Source organism: Sebastes umbrosus, chromosome 21, assembly GCF_015220745.1.
Source record: "Sebastes umbrosus isolate fSebUmb1 chromosome 21, fSebUmb1.pri, whole genome shotgun sequence".
Lineage (NCBI taxonomy): Eukaryota > Metazoa > Chordata > Actinopteri > Perciformes > Sebastidae > Sebastes > Sebastes umbrosus.
The window spans coordinates 17,131,163-17,143,838 of NC_051289.1; the positions used below are offsets into that span (position 1 = coordinate 17,131,163).

At 37.8% G+C, this 12,676-nt stretch overlaps 2 protein-coding genes across 2 annotated transcripts; one reads left to right on the forward strand and one right to left on the reverse strand.

Moving 5' to 3' along the window:
- Positions 1-1,650: 1,650 nt before the first annotated feature.
- Positions 1,651-7,988, forward strand: psme1 (proteasome activator subunit 1). The gene is made up of 12 exons (XM_037757491.1): positions 1,651-1,757; positions 1,885-1,930; positions 2,258-2,290; positions 2,768-2,830; positions 3,033-3,134; positions 4,785-4,842; positions 5,264-5,361; positions 5,560-5,628; positions 5,749-5,816; positions 6,787-6,841; positions 7,111-7,197; positions 7,759-7,988. Exons 2-12 carry the CDS (start codon positions 1,892-1,894, stop codon positions 7,837-7,839), a joined length of 753 nt encoding a protein of 250 aa, XP_037613419.1. The 5' UTR covers positions 1,651-1,757; positions 1,885-1,891; the 3' UTR covers positions 7,840-7,988.
- On the reverse strand, positions 5,843-12,109 carry LOC119480868 (fat storage-inducing transmembrane protein 1). The gene is made up of 2 exons (XM_037757483.1): positions 10,418-12,109; positions 5,843-8,823 (listed from the first exon to the last, which is right to left on the reverse strand). The coding sequence occupies exons 1-2, from the start codon at positions 10,705-10,707 to the stop codon at positions 8,169-8,171; spliced, it is 945 nt and encodes a 314-aa protein (XP_037613411.1). The 5' UTR covers positions 10,708-12,109; the 3' UTR covers positions 5,843-8,168.
- Positions 12,110-12,676: the final 567 nt, after the last annotated feature.

Here is a 12,676-nt window from a genome sequence, read left to right on the forward strand (position 1 = left end):
AATTTATGTGTGGCCTATTCATCTCCTGACGTGATTAGAATAATGGTTTTAAGTCTGAATCTAGTATAACACAGAGTATGTTGGCATAATGATGGCACGTAACAGTGCAGATGACTTTGACACTGCTAGTGTTTACAGTGGGAGGCTCTGACGTCCTTTCTGTCCACTCAGTATCTTGTATTTATTTTAGGTTTTAACCATGACTGTGTCAACCTGAGTTCTGTCCACACAGCTCCTGACGAAAGAGCGTACGCAACAGCACACACACACTTTGGCCTTGGGTTTCTAGTGATCAATACTGAGATAAAGTGGTGCTCTCCTGCTGATGGGGTTGTTTGATTGTAAAGACCAGCGGATATTTTACAGAAGAATGTTTGTATCATTTAGGCTAACTGGTTCACACCCTTCTATATAAGTATATGATTTAGTCTTTTAAAAAACACATATAACAAATGACATACCTTCACAGGTTTACTCTGGTGCTGTTAATCATTATCTATTAACTGGAGTTTGCCACAAAGCACTTTCATGTACTCCACTTGGAACAGCACCATCACCTAGTGGACACAGTCAGAACTAACTGTAGTACTGAAGTACTGAAGTAAACTGTAACAAAATGTTAATGAAAACCATTGTAATATACAGTACAGTATGTGATAACTTGTGGAAAAGGACTTAATATGATATATGGAAAACAAGTAGTTGTGCACACTACTCAAGTCAAAATGCATTGATTTTTCATAATGCCTTTTTTCAGTTATTGCAGTTGATGCATTTTTTTTCTTTATTTGATTTTTTTTATATAAGTATTTATTTATTTTACAGATGTTTAGATATATTAATTCTAAATAATACATGTTATCATTATAGCTATAATATAGAATTATTATGCATAACTACTAATCTAAAAATGAAACTGTTGATTTCAGTTTTTTATTCCCAAGGACTGCTTTATATATATATATATATATATATATATACACACATATATATATAAGTATTTATTTTACATATACAGTATACTTATACTTATACATTTCATTGGAAATACAGGTCGGTGTTGCTACCTGCTTGGCATTACTGCCGCACTGCCTTATATATATATAGATATATATATATATATATCTATATATATATATATATTACATATTTTATATGTATTTTACATATACAATACAGTATATACATGTATATGTATATATGTATATATATTATATATTATATATATATATTTTACATATTTTATATTTATTTTACATATACTATACAGTATATACATATATATAAAAGTATTTATTATACAATACAGTATATACATATATATATTTTACATATTTTATATTTATTTTGCATATAAAATACAGTATATACATATATATATTTTACATATTTTATATTTATTTTACATATACAATACAGTATATACATATATATAAAAGTATTTATTATACAATACAGTATATACATATATATATATATATATATAAATTCTAAATAATACATATTGATGATTATAGCTATAATATAGAATTATTATGCACAACTATTAATCTAAAAAAGAAAACAGTGTTAATTTCAGTTTTTTAGAGATCTACAGTATTTCTCATCAGTGGCTCCTGCTATAGGAAATGAAATGCCAAAAGCTTCCTTAAAAACTACAACTCCCACAATGCACCAGGATGATTTGATATTGAATCTGGGGAAAGTACGGAACTGCCTCGACTAACTTTCATTTTCGTTTTTTATGCTGAGTAACTGTGAGTCTCGCACCGTGTCGTGCACGGCGTTGAATTACACAAATTAAAGAGCTTATTCTTCGTTATCTCGGCTTTGTTGAAGTTTAAACGCGTTTATAAAGTTGATAAAGTAACTTTTGCTCCGCAGAGACGACATGGCTGCTCTGCAGATCCGCGTCGAGTCCAAGAAACAGGTGAGCATGAATGTCTGCTAGCATGAGTTAACCCTGCTGAATAACGTTACCGACACTTTAAACCCACTTTCCCTTCATACTGCTGGTCGCTGTGACGCTGACAGGTGAGCAGGTGATCAGATGAGTGTTTGTTCTGATAACTAGACAGACAGTAAGGGTCATATGAGGTCATAGGCTGTGTAAAGTAGGATGTGAGCAGACAGTTGTTTAATTAGCTGCTGTTTGTGTGAATAGGAGCTGTTTTACTAAATATCCTTCATATAGCAACAATGTCAGAAACATACATGAACATGATGATAACTAAATCATATAATCTCTTCATTGCAGGTGGATGACTTCTGCCAAAAGCTCAGCAAGGAGGTAATTTATCCAATATCTCTCCCAACTAGGGATGTCACGGTACCAGAAATCTAGTAGTCCATACCAATACCAGTGAATTTACACGATTCTCGATACCAATTCGATACCACGGTAAAAAAAACAATAAATCCCATGTAATTCAACACGCACTCCTTTATTAAAACATTTGAACGTTACAAAAAACAGAGGCATGTAGCCTTTAAGTAATAAATAAAATGTCTATTGACATGGCAAAACAGAACAGTGGCATGTAGCCTTCAAGTATTTAAAAAAAACCAATATTGTCTGGATGCTCAAATGACCATTACAGGCATCGTTCGGTACCTTAAAAAACGAGTACCGTCACATTTTTAGTATTTTGGTACCGAGTTGGTACCGAAGTATCGGTTCTCGTGACATCCCTACTCCCAACTGTCCCATTAATTTATGTCTGTCATTGATATGAACTGTGCTTTTCTTTTTTTTTTTTAATAACAGGCCGAAGACCTGGTTTCCAAATTCTTCCCACAGAAGATTGAAGAGCTGCAGATGCTGTTGAAGGTATCGATCTGTGGCCATACTGGGGTCCTGCAGGGGAGGAGGGGTTCTTTACCAAAATAAGACTTCCTGTTCTTTTCCTTAACAATAAAAGTCTTTTATTATAACGTTTCTTGAGCCAAAATTCCCTCAGATGATGGGCTGTTATGTCAATCAGTCCCTGAAAAGTTGTCAGACGTAACATGACGTGTGTGTTTTCCGTCAGACATCTTTCACCTGTGATGACCTGGCATCCATGAAGGCTCCGCTGGACATCCCGTTTCCAGACCCAGCTAAAGAGGAGGCCAAACGCAAGAAGAAAGAGGAGGTACAGTACGTCCCACCCTCAGGAGGTTTGAGGCTGTATTGTCTTAAAAAATTATGTAACTCCGATGATGTGAGCATGCAGGTTGGAAGAAGTCCACATAAAGCATTAGAGCATTAGAGGGTTGAGACATTTCTTTGAGTGCTGCAGTGATGATGTATTATTGTAGGCGAACCAGGAACTTGGCATCGCATTAGTTCTCTCGACAAAAAGCCAATGAGATTATTGCAGAAAATAAGCTCTGTGGCAAACACACGTTTATGATACTTACATGTTTTGATCAGCAAGATAATCTTCACAAATGAACACCGCTTTTATGATTTTTAAAGCGTAAATGCGATCGCCAGGAGTAAACAGTTAACATTAGGTTATAAACAAACTACACCACGGTCACATGACGTCACCACCACTGAACTGGGTGGACTAGTGTTCGGCATGATGACGTTTTGTAGTCTCTATAGCCACTTGTTAAAATTCACGAGTGGGATATTTACTACTGACATATATTTTATGTCGTAGAACAAAACTTTAAAATCTCTTTAACTTGTGCTAACCACAAACCTTATTTCAGCCATCTAATCAAAAACCCGTTAAAAAAAAAACATTCGACTTCAAGACGAAGGAACCAGAGGTGCAAAAATTCTAATTCATTTCCGGGTTTTAGGACTCATTCCTGCAGCACTCTATTGCCACTAGGTTTACTTTAGCTATCACCTGCAATTTGTTAAGTATTTGCTGAATTAAGAACACTTCAGGGGGTTTAAGAGGTTGAATGGATACTAAACACCAGTGCCGTATTATATAAATATCATAGGCTTCATAATGAGGAGTCTTAGTTAAGTATTTTATTTTCCTAACCGTTGAATTTCTTCAGGAGCGCTGCATAAAGCCTCTCAACTGGGATCCTCAATCAAGGGTTTATATTTAGTGCTTCATATAATATCAAGACACAACACTAAAACTGAGTCATTTGTTACCATGGCAACCAATCGCTGTGCAATTTCCAAGGACTGCTTTACAAATTGGCAGTGAGTGGGCTTTTTTATTTTGGGTGCGTAAAAAAAAATATCTAAATTGCCCTGAATTATGTGTTTTATTTGGCTTCAAATCATATTCAGGCTATAGATTTTTTTATTAGACAAGTACTCAAAAGAATACCCATTTAAGGGATTGAAGTATCCTGCAGGGGCTCTTTGCAGCACAAAATGATCATTGATTTTAAGATGAAAGCAGAAAAAATCACTCAAGCACAAGATATTTATTCACACTTTATTGTATCCCTTATTTATACAGATGTCCCCTCTATTTTCACAGTTGCTGTCATATTGCGCAAATTGATTTAGAGGAGGAAAGAGTGCATCGCTGCCAGTGTTAATAGTTTTATGTGGGGGGGGGAAATGGGTTTAAATACTATTTGGGATCATACGGCAGCTCAGGGGAACGAACGTGAGTCTGTTGGAGTGCTTTCAGAAGCTGTGTGCGAGGAGCAGAGAGACTGCTGGAATGAGGTTACATTTCTTATACAAAGAAAAAAAAATCCAGCATTTGACATCTTCACTTAGCCAGCCACGGAAAGATGTAGGAGAGCTGTCTTGAGAGATTAATAGGCGGTGAAAACTCTCTGACCTGCTGCCTTCTGTTTTTATGTTACAGAAGGAGAAGAAGGAGGGGAAGAAAGACAAGGACGGCGATAAAGAGGATGAAGACTCAGGTAGAGATGATGACGACGACAAGTGATAAATCAACATACGGCAGTGGTTGGCAAACACTGTGCAACGCAGTCACTATTAAACAAAGATATCTCTGTTTAAAAAATGTTCATATGCCAGGATTGTGATATGCAAAGTTTAATTTCACAAATCTCATTGCAAGAGGTGAATATTTTAGCTACATCCAATCCCAGCAAAATATTATTGCTTTTCTACCGACTCCCTAACCAATAGTATTGAAATTCAGTCCAACTGTAGTAACTGGGGAGCAAGTGAACCGCGTTTAATTGTTCATGAAATTTTGATATGCATGCTCTAAATTAATAAAAAAACTCCTCTTAGAAAGCAGCCCAACTGAACCAGATTGTTCTGATATTGTGACCAGGTGAAACAATATTTAAGGATGTTTTTTTTGTCCATCAGGTCCTCCTTGTGGTCCCATCTGCACCAACGAGCGAGTGGAGAGTCTCCTGGCGGAGGTCAAGCCTCAGATCCAGACACTGAAGGAGAAGCTCAACACGGTCAGTCTCTTAATTAGTCTCTTAGATTAATTTTATACCAAGAAATGTGGTTATTACCTTTACTTATCTAGTGCACAACACGTGTAAATAATATGCCTTTGAGTGCATATGATTTGATGTAACAAAGACAGAAGAAATAACGCAATGACAAACTCGTATGTCACACTAGATATTAATAAATTCTGATTTCCCTGGCAGGTCTCAATGTGGGTGCAACTCAATATCCCTAAAATTGAAGACGGCAACAACTTTGGAGTGGCTGTACAGGTTGGTACCCGCCGATGATTTGGTGATTCTCTTGTCTCTGTCGTTTGAACACTTTCACTTTCTCTCGTGTTGTGAAGTGTCTCCAGTTTTAGATTTTAACATCCTTGTTTGTCCAAACAGGAGAAAGTGTTCGAGCTGCTGACCAGCACGCGCACCAAGATCGAGGCGTTCCAAACCCAGATTTCAAAGTAAGAGCCCACGCCAATGCTGCTCATTAAGTGGTAGATTTTGTTTATTTGAATGATAAACAAAAGATGCAGTCACACCAACAAGGTGCATCACCTCTTTCATCAATGCATCTACACCCACAGGTGTTGCTAGTCGTTTTGGCTGGTTATAGCAGCTGGGCACAGTCATGCTAGTCATTCGCTGAGATCATCAAACGCCAGAAGCAATTGTCAGCATCATAAATGTGTTAGTTGTTGAGCCCGAAATAGGTGCAACAAAACACAAGTGTCAGGCAGCTGTTCATGGACTGTACACACACACACACACATAGTCCTGAAAAGAGATACAAGTAGTCATAATAACTGAATACACCGTTATTAAGAGCTACAGGGCCTTTCAGACTTTTCAAAATTGGTGAGTTTGACCATTATTTACATCTCATTTCAGGATAATCTGTGTAATGAGTTTATGCATCAGTGCACTCAGTGTGTATGCAAAAAAACAACTTCATTTTAAAGCAAAACTATGTCACTTTTGTGAAAATAAATAATACAATTCACCCCTCACAAATTCAAAGTTGAATTCATAAGCAATAAAGCACACCGTTGCTCAATTCAATATACTCAGAGGTTTTGGTAGCTTATGGTGGCTAATGTTAGCAGACTTAAGGTAAACATTACTGTGTAACAGACATTACTGAATCAGTTTATTGACTTCATTACGTTACAATAACATTTTAGCAAAATGCCAAACTACTGTTGAGCATTTAGCTCAACAGTAGTTTAGCCATAACTGTCACTTGTGGCCACAGCTGATCAGCAAAAGCTACAGTCTCGCTTTAATCAAAACTGGACTCGGGGTTTCTTGGATATCACAGTTACAAGAGAAATTTGGGCACTCACTGATATTAAAGATAATTATGCAGTAATATATCATGTTTATGACTGTTATAAATGAACAAAAGTAACTTCTCCTTCTCCTGTTTGTTAGATATTACAACGAGAGAGGCGATGCTGTGGCCAAAGCCTCCAAGCAAAACCACGTGGTCAGTATCTCATATGTTGTCAGAGTGCTACATTGTAAATTAATACACATGTACGTGTGTTTCTGTGTATTAATGGTCACACTCAGTGATAGAATAAATTGAGATGAATGTCCATTGTGTGCCACCTGCACACCCTGTATGCTCTATTTGTGTGTAAAATAATGACTTGTTATGATAATCATGTTGCGTAATTTGCGTACATACTGGATGAACCATGCACTGTATGCTTTTACATATAAACTCTGTGTCGTGTGTGCTTTCTGCTGCAGGGAGACTACAGACAGCTGGTTCATGAGCTGGACCAGTATCAGTACAATGAGCTCCGCCTTGTGATCCTGGACATCCGCAACACATATGTAAGACAAACACGCCCTCTTGTTTACTGTTTACTCTTTCTGAAAAGATTGTTTCATATATGAAAAATGGATCAAAATCAAATTGTATTAAGTCTGTGTACATGTATCAAACCGAATATACCATCTGTTGCAATCACGCACTGTACTTTGAATACAACCACCCACACAACTATAAGATATTCCAGTCGTGTCCCAGCAGCAGCAGGGACGGTGGCTAAATGGAATCCGTTCCTTCTTAATAGGAGGGTAATTAAACTAATTGCTGTGCTTGTGTTAAATTGATTGGCGCTCCATCTCCTATCCATTAATCACTGTTTATCTCCTTCCTCTGGCTATTGTCCTCCCGTGTTTGATGCTGTTAATGAACAAGGCGGTACAGGTGATGATGAAAGGAGCTGTTTGACACGATTACGGCTCCGGATCTGGGCGTCTCTCTCTCTTTTTTATTACTGCCTCTGACCTTTCTGTCTCTCTCGCATGCTGTCCATCTTTCTTATATCTTTCTCGCGTCACATTTCCACTGATGATTCCCTCTCTCTTTCTGTATCTCTCTCTCTGCAGGCTGTGCTGTTTGACATCATTAACAAGAACTATGACAAGATTAAGAAGCCCAGAGGAGACGGCAAGGCTCTCATCTACTGAGACTCCAGCAGCTCTCTAACAAGATACAACTAGTGTAGTATGACACTCAAGTAACAAAACACCCGCCCTGACCAAAAAAAAAATCTTCTTTTTCTTATTCTGCATTCATTTTGGTTCAGATTACAAAATAAAGCAACATGATTCCGATACTTCTGTGTGCTCTTCTCTTGTCTGAATGGGAATTTAAAGCTGTAGTAGTGTTGTCAAGGGTTTTTAGGTGATACACTACACCTAGATTTCTCCTCGCAACCCTAATAAGAAGCCATTTTCACTTTCCAAAACTTGAGCCTGAGCTTTCAAGGTCACAACCACATCCCCACAACAGAGTTTCACACTACTGTGGTGAATAATCCCTCTCCCGGCAAACCAGGACAACCCCAGCTCGATTTTAGTCTGTACCACCCCTGATAGAGTCCTCGCCATCCCAGGTAGCCCAGTGCTCCACCCAGCTGCTGCGCGGGGAACTTGGGGAAGTGCGCGAGCAAACACAGCAGCAGGAACATCCAAACAGCGAGTAGAACCACACACAGGAGGAAGATGAACCTTAAAGGGGCACCAGGTGACCTCTGCAGAGGTTTTGTTTGAGTTACGTGAGGACCAAAGACAGATATTTCCTCCACAAGCAGCAGGCAACACAAGCTGACGATGAGGACGTCCTGGGATGCTTCGTAACCTCTCCACAACATGTTGGCTCTGAGGCAGGAGGCCCTGGTCTGGTCTTCATGCAGGAGCAGCAGGGCCTGTACAGAGGAGGCGGTGCCTTGGATGTCCTGGGCAGGGGTCATAAGTTCATAACAGGTTCCTGTTGCGTCCTCCAGCAGGTTCAGGAGACGCTGGCAGCCCCACCAGAGCAACCCCGCGACCCCTATCCGAGAGAGGTGGCGGAGGAGGAGAGAGGGGGAGTGGCGGGCGGAGGCGGAGAGGAGCAGGATGAAGGAACCTGTGAAGATGCAAGTCCAACCCCATGTGGACTTCAGGAACTTCCTGCAAGAGAGCGGAAATTAGTTGAAATGTTACTGTATAAATCGTCAAAAAACAATACAATAATGCAATAAAAAATAGTCCCACCCAGTCAAATCCACTGGAACTTTACAAGTTCGACACTTCACATAGTTCAACACATATACAGCACTGCAATGGATTTGTTAACGGTTGACGATAAAGACAAGTTAGGCATGTACGTTCGTCCTTTTGAATCCGCTCAAACTTGTTCTATCAAAGTATGCATGATCTCTCCGCTAATGGCTTCACACATCATGATGTACATAGGATCAAAATAACCTCACAAGAAAAGCCTCAAGGGCATTCGGTTCATGTATTAACTGGTAGTAACTTAACTCCTGTACTTTGAAATGTGCGGTTGGATAGGTACCAATAAACATACTATTAATATTTTGTAACTTTAACTGAACAGTTACCGCATTTGTGAGAGTCAGTATAAATGGTAGATCATGGTGTAAGTTTTGCATAAGTAGAGAGGAGTCAGTCAAAGTTAGCTAACATTTATGGAGTTATAGGAGTGTCATAAAAAAAGAATAAATCTATAAAGAATAAGAAAATAAATGTGGAAATATAAAGATAAATAACAAAATATAAAAGAATAATTGAGCATTTTCATATATATTTATTCATCTATTTCTGTATACATGTATTTCAATATTTTTTAAAAATACATGTATTTTTTTTAATCTAAATGACTGAAATAAATAAACAGGAAAAATAAATGAAAACACTTAGAATTATTCTTTTAGATTTTGTTATTTACCTTTATATTTCCAAATTATTTATTTACTTATGTATTCTTTTATTTATTTCTCTTGATATTCACACTTTTTAAAATGTACTTATTTATTCATTTATTTATTCCTCTTTGTATTTCCACATTTATTTTCCTATTCTTTTACAGATTTATCCCATTTTATGTCTCTCCTATAATTCCATAAACATTAGCTAGCATAAGCCAATAAACTACTAAATCTGTAACAACAAACTGTTACAAAAGTTTACTGAATTGAGCAAGGTGCCTTTTTTTCTCATGAATTCAACTGTTCATTTTTAAGACAAATAATGTGTTAAATCTTATTTCAAAAGTTACATAATCTCGCTTTAATAATGACAAAGGTTGGCAGGGCTTATAGGCTACATTAACATTAACTTTCACTTACATCTGATCTTACTATCTGTAAAGCATGAATACATTAATTATATTTATGTTTACATTTAATGTATGTTTAGATTAATAAAATAAATTCTTCTTAATAATATCATGATTGGCAATGACTTGATTTATGTAGTAATGTCATATAGCCTAGACCATGTTAAGCCATGCAACATATTAATGACTATACCTACTTAACTATATTTGGTGTGAAAGTGCAGTTTTAAATTTGAACTCTTAAATTGAACTGTTCTTCAATGTGCCAGGTGAGTTTAATGACCTGTGGGCTCGTAGTGACAGCCATTGAGGACAGGCTTTAAAGGAGCATCCAGATCCAACTGAAAATCATGCAGCCACTTTATTCATTTCCAACAATAGCAACTAGTTATTTCCATTTGAAAGCAAAACACACAAGCATACCTGTACAGGTAGTTGTTGCTGTTGGCGAAGATGCTGTACTTTGACACCCAGAAACTCAGCACAGGACCAAACAGAACCACAGCAGACAGCATCAGGTGGAAATGTCGTCTGACCAGGTCGCTTCCTAAAATCCTGGCCAGTATGTTTGTTACAAACACCAGAGCGGCGTTCAGCAGTCTGAGGATGAACTTTCCCAGCAGAATCACATCTGCAGCCATCTTGTGTAACTTCTCCAAGTTGATCTCTGGTGAGAAGAAGCCATTTGAGGAGTTTTCAGTCTTCACATCCATGTTTCTCTGCTTCGTTTGCCTTCTTCTTGATGATACCTTTTGTGGTTTTAGATTCAATTTTGACAGTGTTTTTTCCTCTTCTTCTCTCTTTGTGTCCAATTAAGATCCCTGTGGCGGAGTCTGCCTCACTTTATTTTGACTTTGAAAGGCACAGCAGTTCTACTCTGGGGTGTCTTTCTACTTTATCACTGTCAGGAGTGCAGGAGAGCACATATGGTTTATAAAAATACAATCCCTCTCTCCCCTTTACCCTCTGAAGCCCTCCCCCTCCACAATGTGGACATGGTAACGCCTGCTGCTGTAACTGACCCCGTTATTCTCAAAACAATGACCCAACGCTTTGTGAATTTGATCCCATTAGATGGCAACAAATGATAAGAAAAACTTCAAAATAAAACTCTAAATTTTGCAAGATGGCTTAAAACAACTACTTTGCAATCACACTGGAATAACATTTGCATTTAGCATAAAAAAAACAACCTGCGTAAAGAATCATTCTGGCTTAAACGGGATCGTTTTTCTCCCTCTTTAAGGTTCTCCTTTAGTCTCTCCATTCTTAGAATCAGCTGTTGGAGCCAAAACTAATTTAAGTTATAAACTGTTGGCAGTCTGCATTTGGCGCCACGAACAGCTGCGTTTCTCACAGTGCTTTCAGTCTTCTTTATTTCCAGGCCTAGTCCCCAGGCCTGAGCCTCTTAAACCTCTTCAACTCCCAGAGCCAAATTGAGTAAATTTATCCCTTTCCGAGGGATTTATGCTCAATAAAAACATACTCGAACTGTTTTCACAAGCCAGGACATCCAGTCCCACCACTATATATAGAGTCCATATCCATACCAGTACTGCTGGAGTCCATATGTGAAAAGTTGTGTGCTAAAAACATAATAATATGTAAGGGATTGACATCTTCTGTTACTTTCTTCCATTTGCCTTTTCAGTAATTCAAGTGTTTCTGTGGCCTCCTCTTCCTGATAAGTGATCTAGAGACCTTTTCCTTTGATTGAAACTGTAGCTGAGATGATACATTATTACCACCACTGTGTTGGTGTATTAAGTATTGTATTAAATAGGAACACTGAAGTGTAAATGAACCCGGACGTGCCAAAGAATCTCTTGTCTAATTTTAGACCACTTAACTGCACTTAGCCGTCATTACAACGACCTTCAGGCGACTCTGCCGTGGTTCCTGTAGCAGCTAATTGTAAGTCGTCTGTTATGTGTTACTGGCAAAAGAAACTTTTCACGTGATGTTTAGTTCAGTGTGACGAAATATTAGTTAAGTGCAAATGGAAACTGATCTCCTTTTAGTTCGACAGGATATGAAAATGCTGCATTTTCTCAGTGCCTCACTTTTGCAGGTTTAAAGGGGAACTACACACATTTTCAAAATTCATACATGTTATTAATATGGTCTAAGACAGTCCAAAAAATATTAGTAAACATGAAGTACTCTCTCCCAAATCAAAAACTAGAGCGCTAAAACTCAAACTTGTGATGTCATAAGGTATAAAGTCTGGAGCTGCTCCATAGACGGTGAATGGGAGATTGATTTTGTGGACCCACAGAATGTTTGTTTTCTTTTTTATACCTAAAAAGAAATGGGAAAGATCAGCTTCGTCCAAAATCACATACTATGTACTACATACCCAGTTTGTGTACTATCATTCAACATACTTTTGTATTAATAAACAGTAGCATGCATCTTTTCGGATGCACTGAGCAGTAATTTAAGTCGTCACTTCCTGAGAGCCTCCATGCCGGTAAGAGATGTGTAACCATGGTAACTCGTGCCAACCTCATGTAACCAAAACAACTGTTTTTGAGAATCAAAGTCTGAATTAATTTAAAATATATATTACGCCTAGCAAGTGAAATCATATATTTACAGTTGAATTGAAGCGTTATTGATGTTACAGAGCTGTCCGTCAACGTCTGTTATGAACGTTGTCGTCACTACCGCATGGCATTG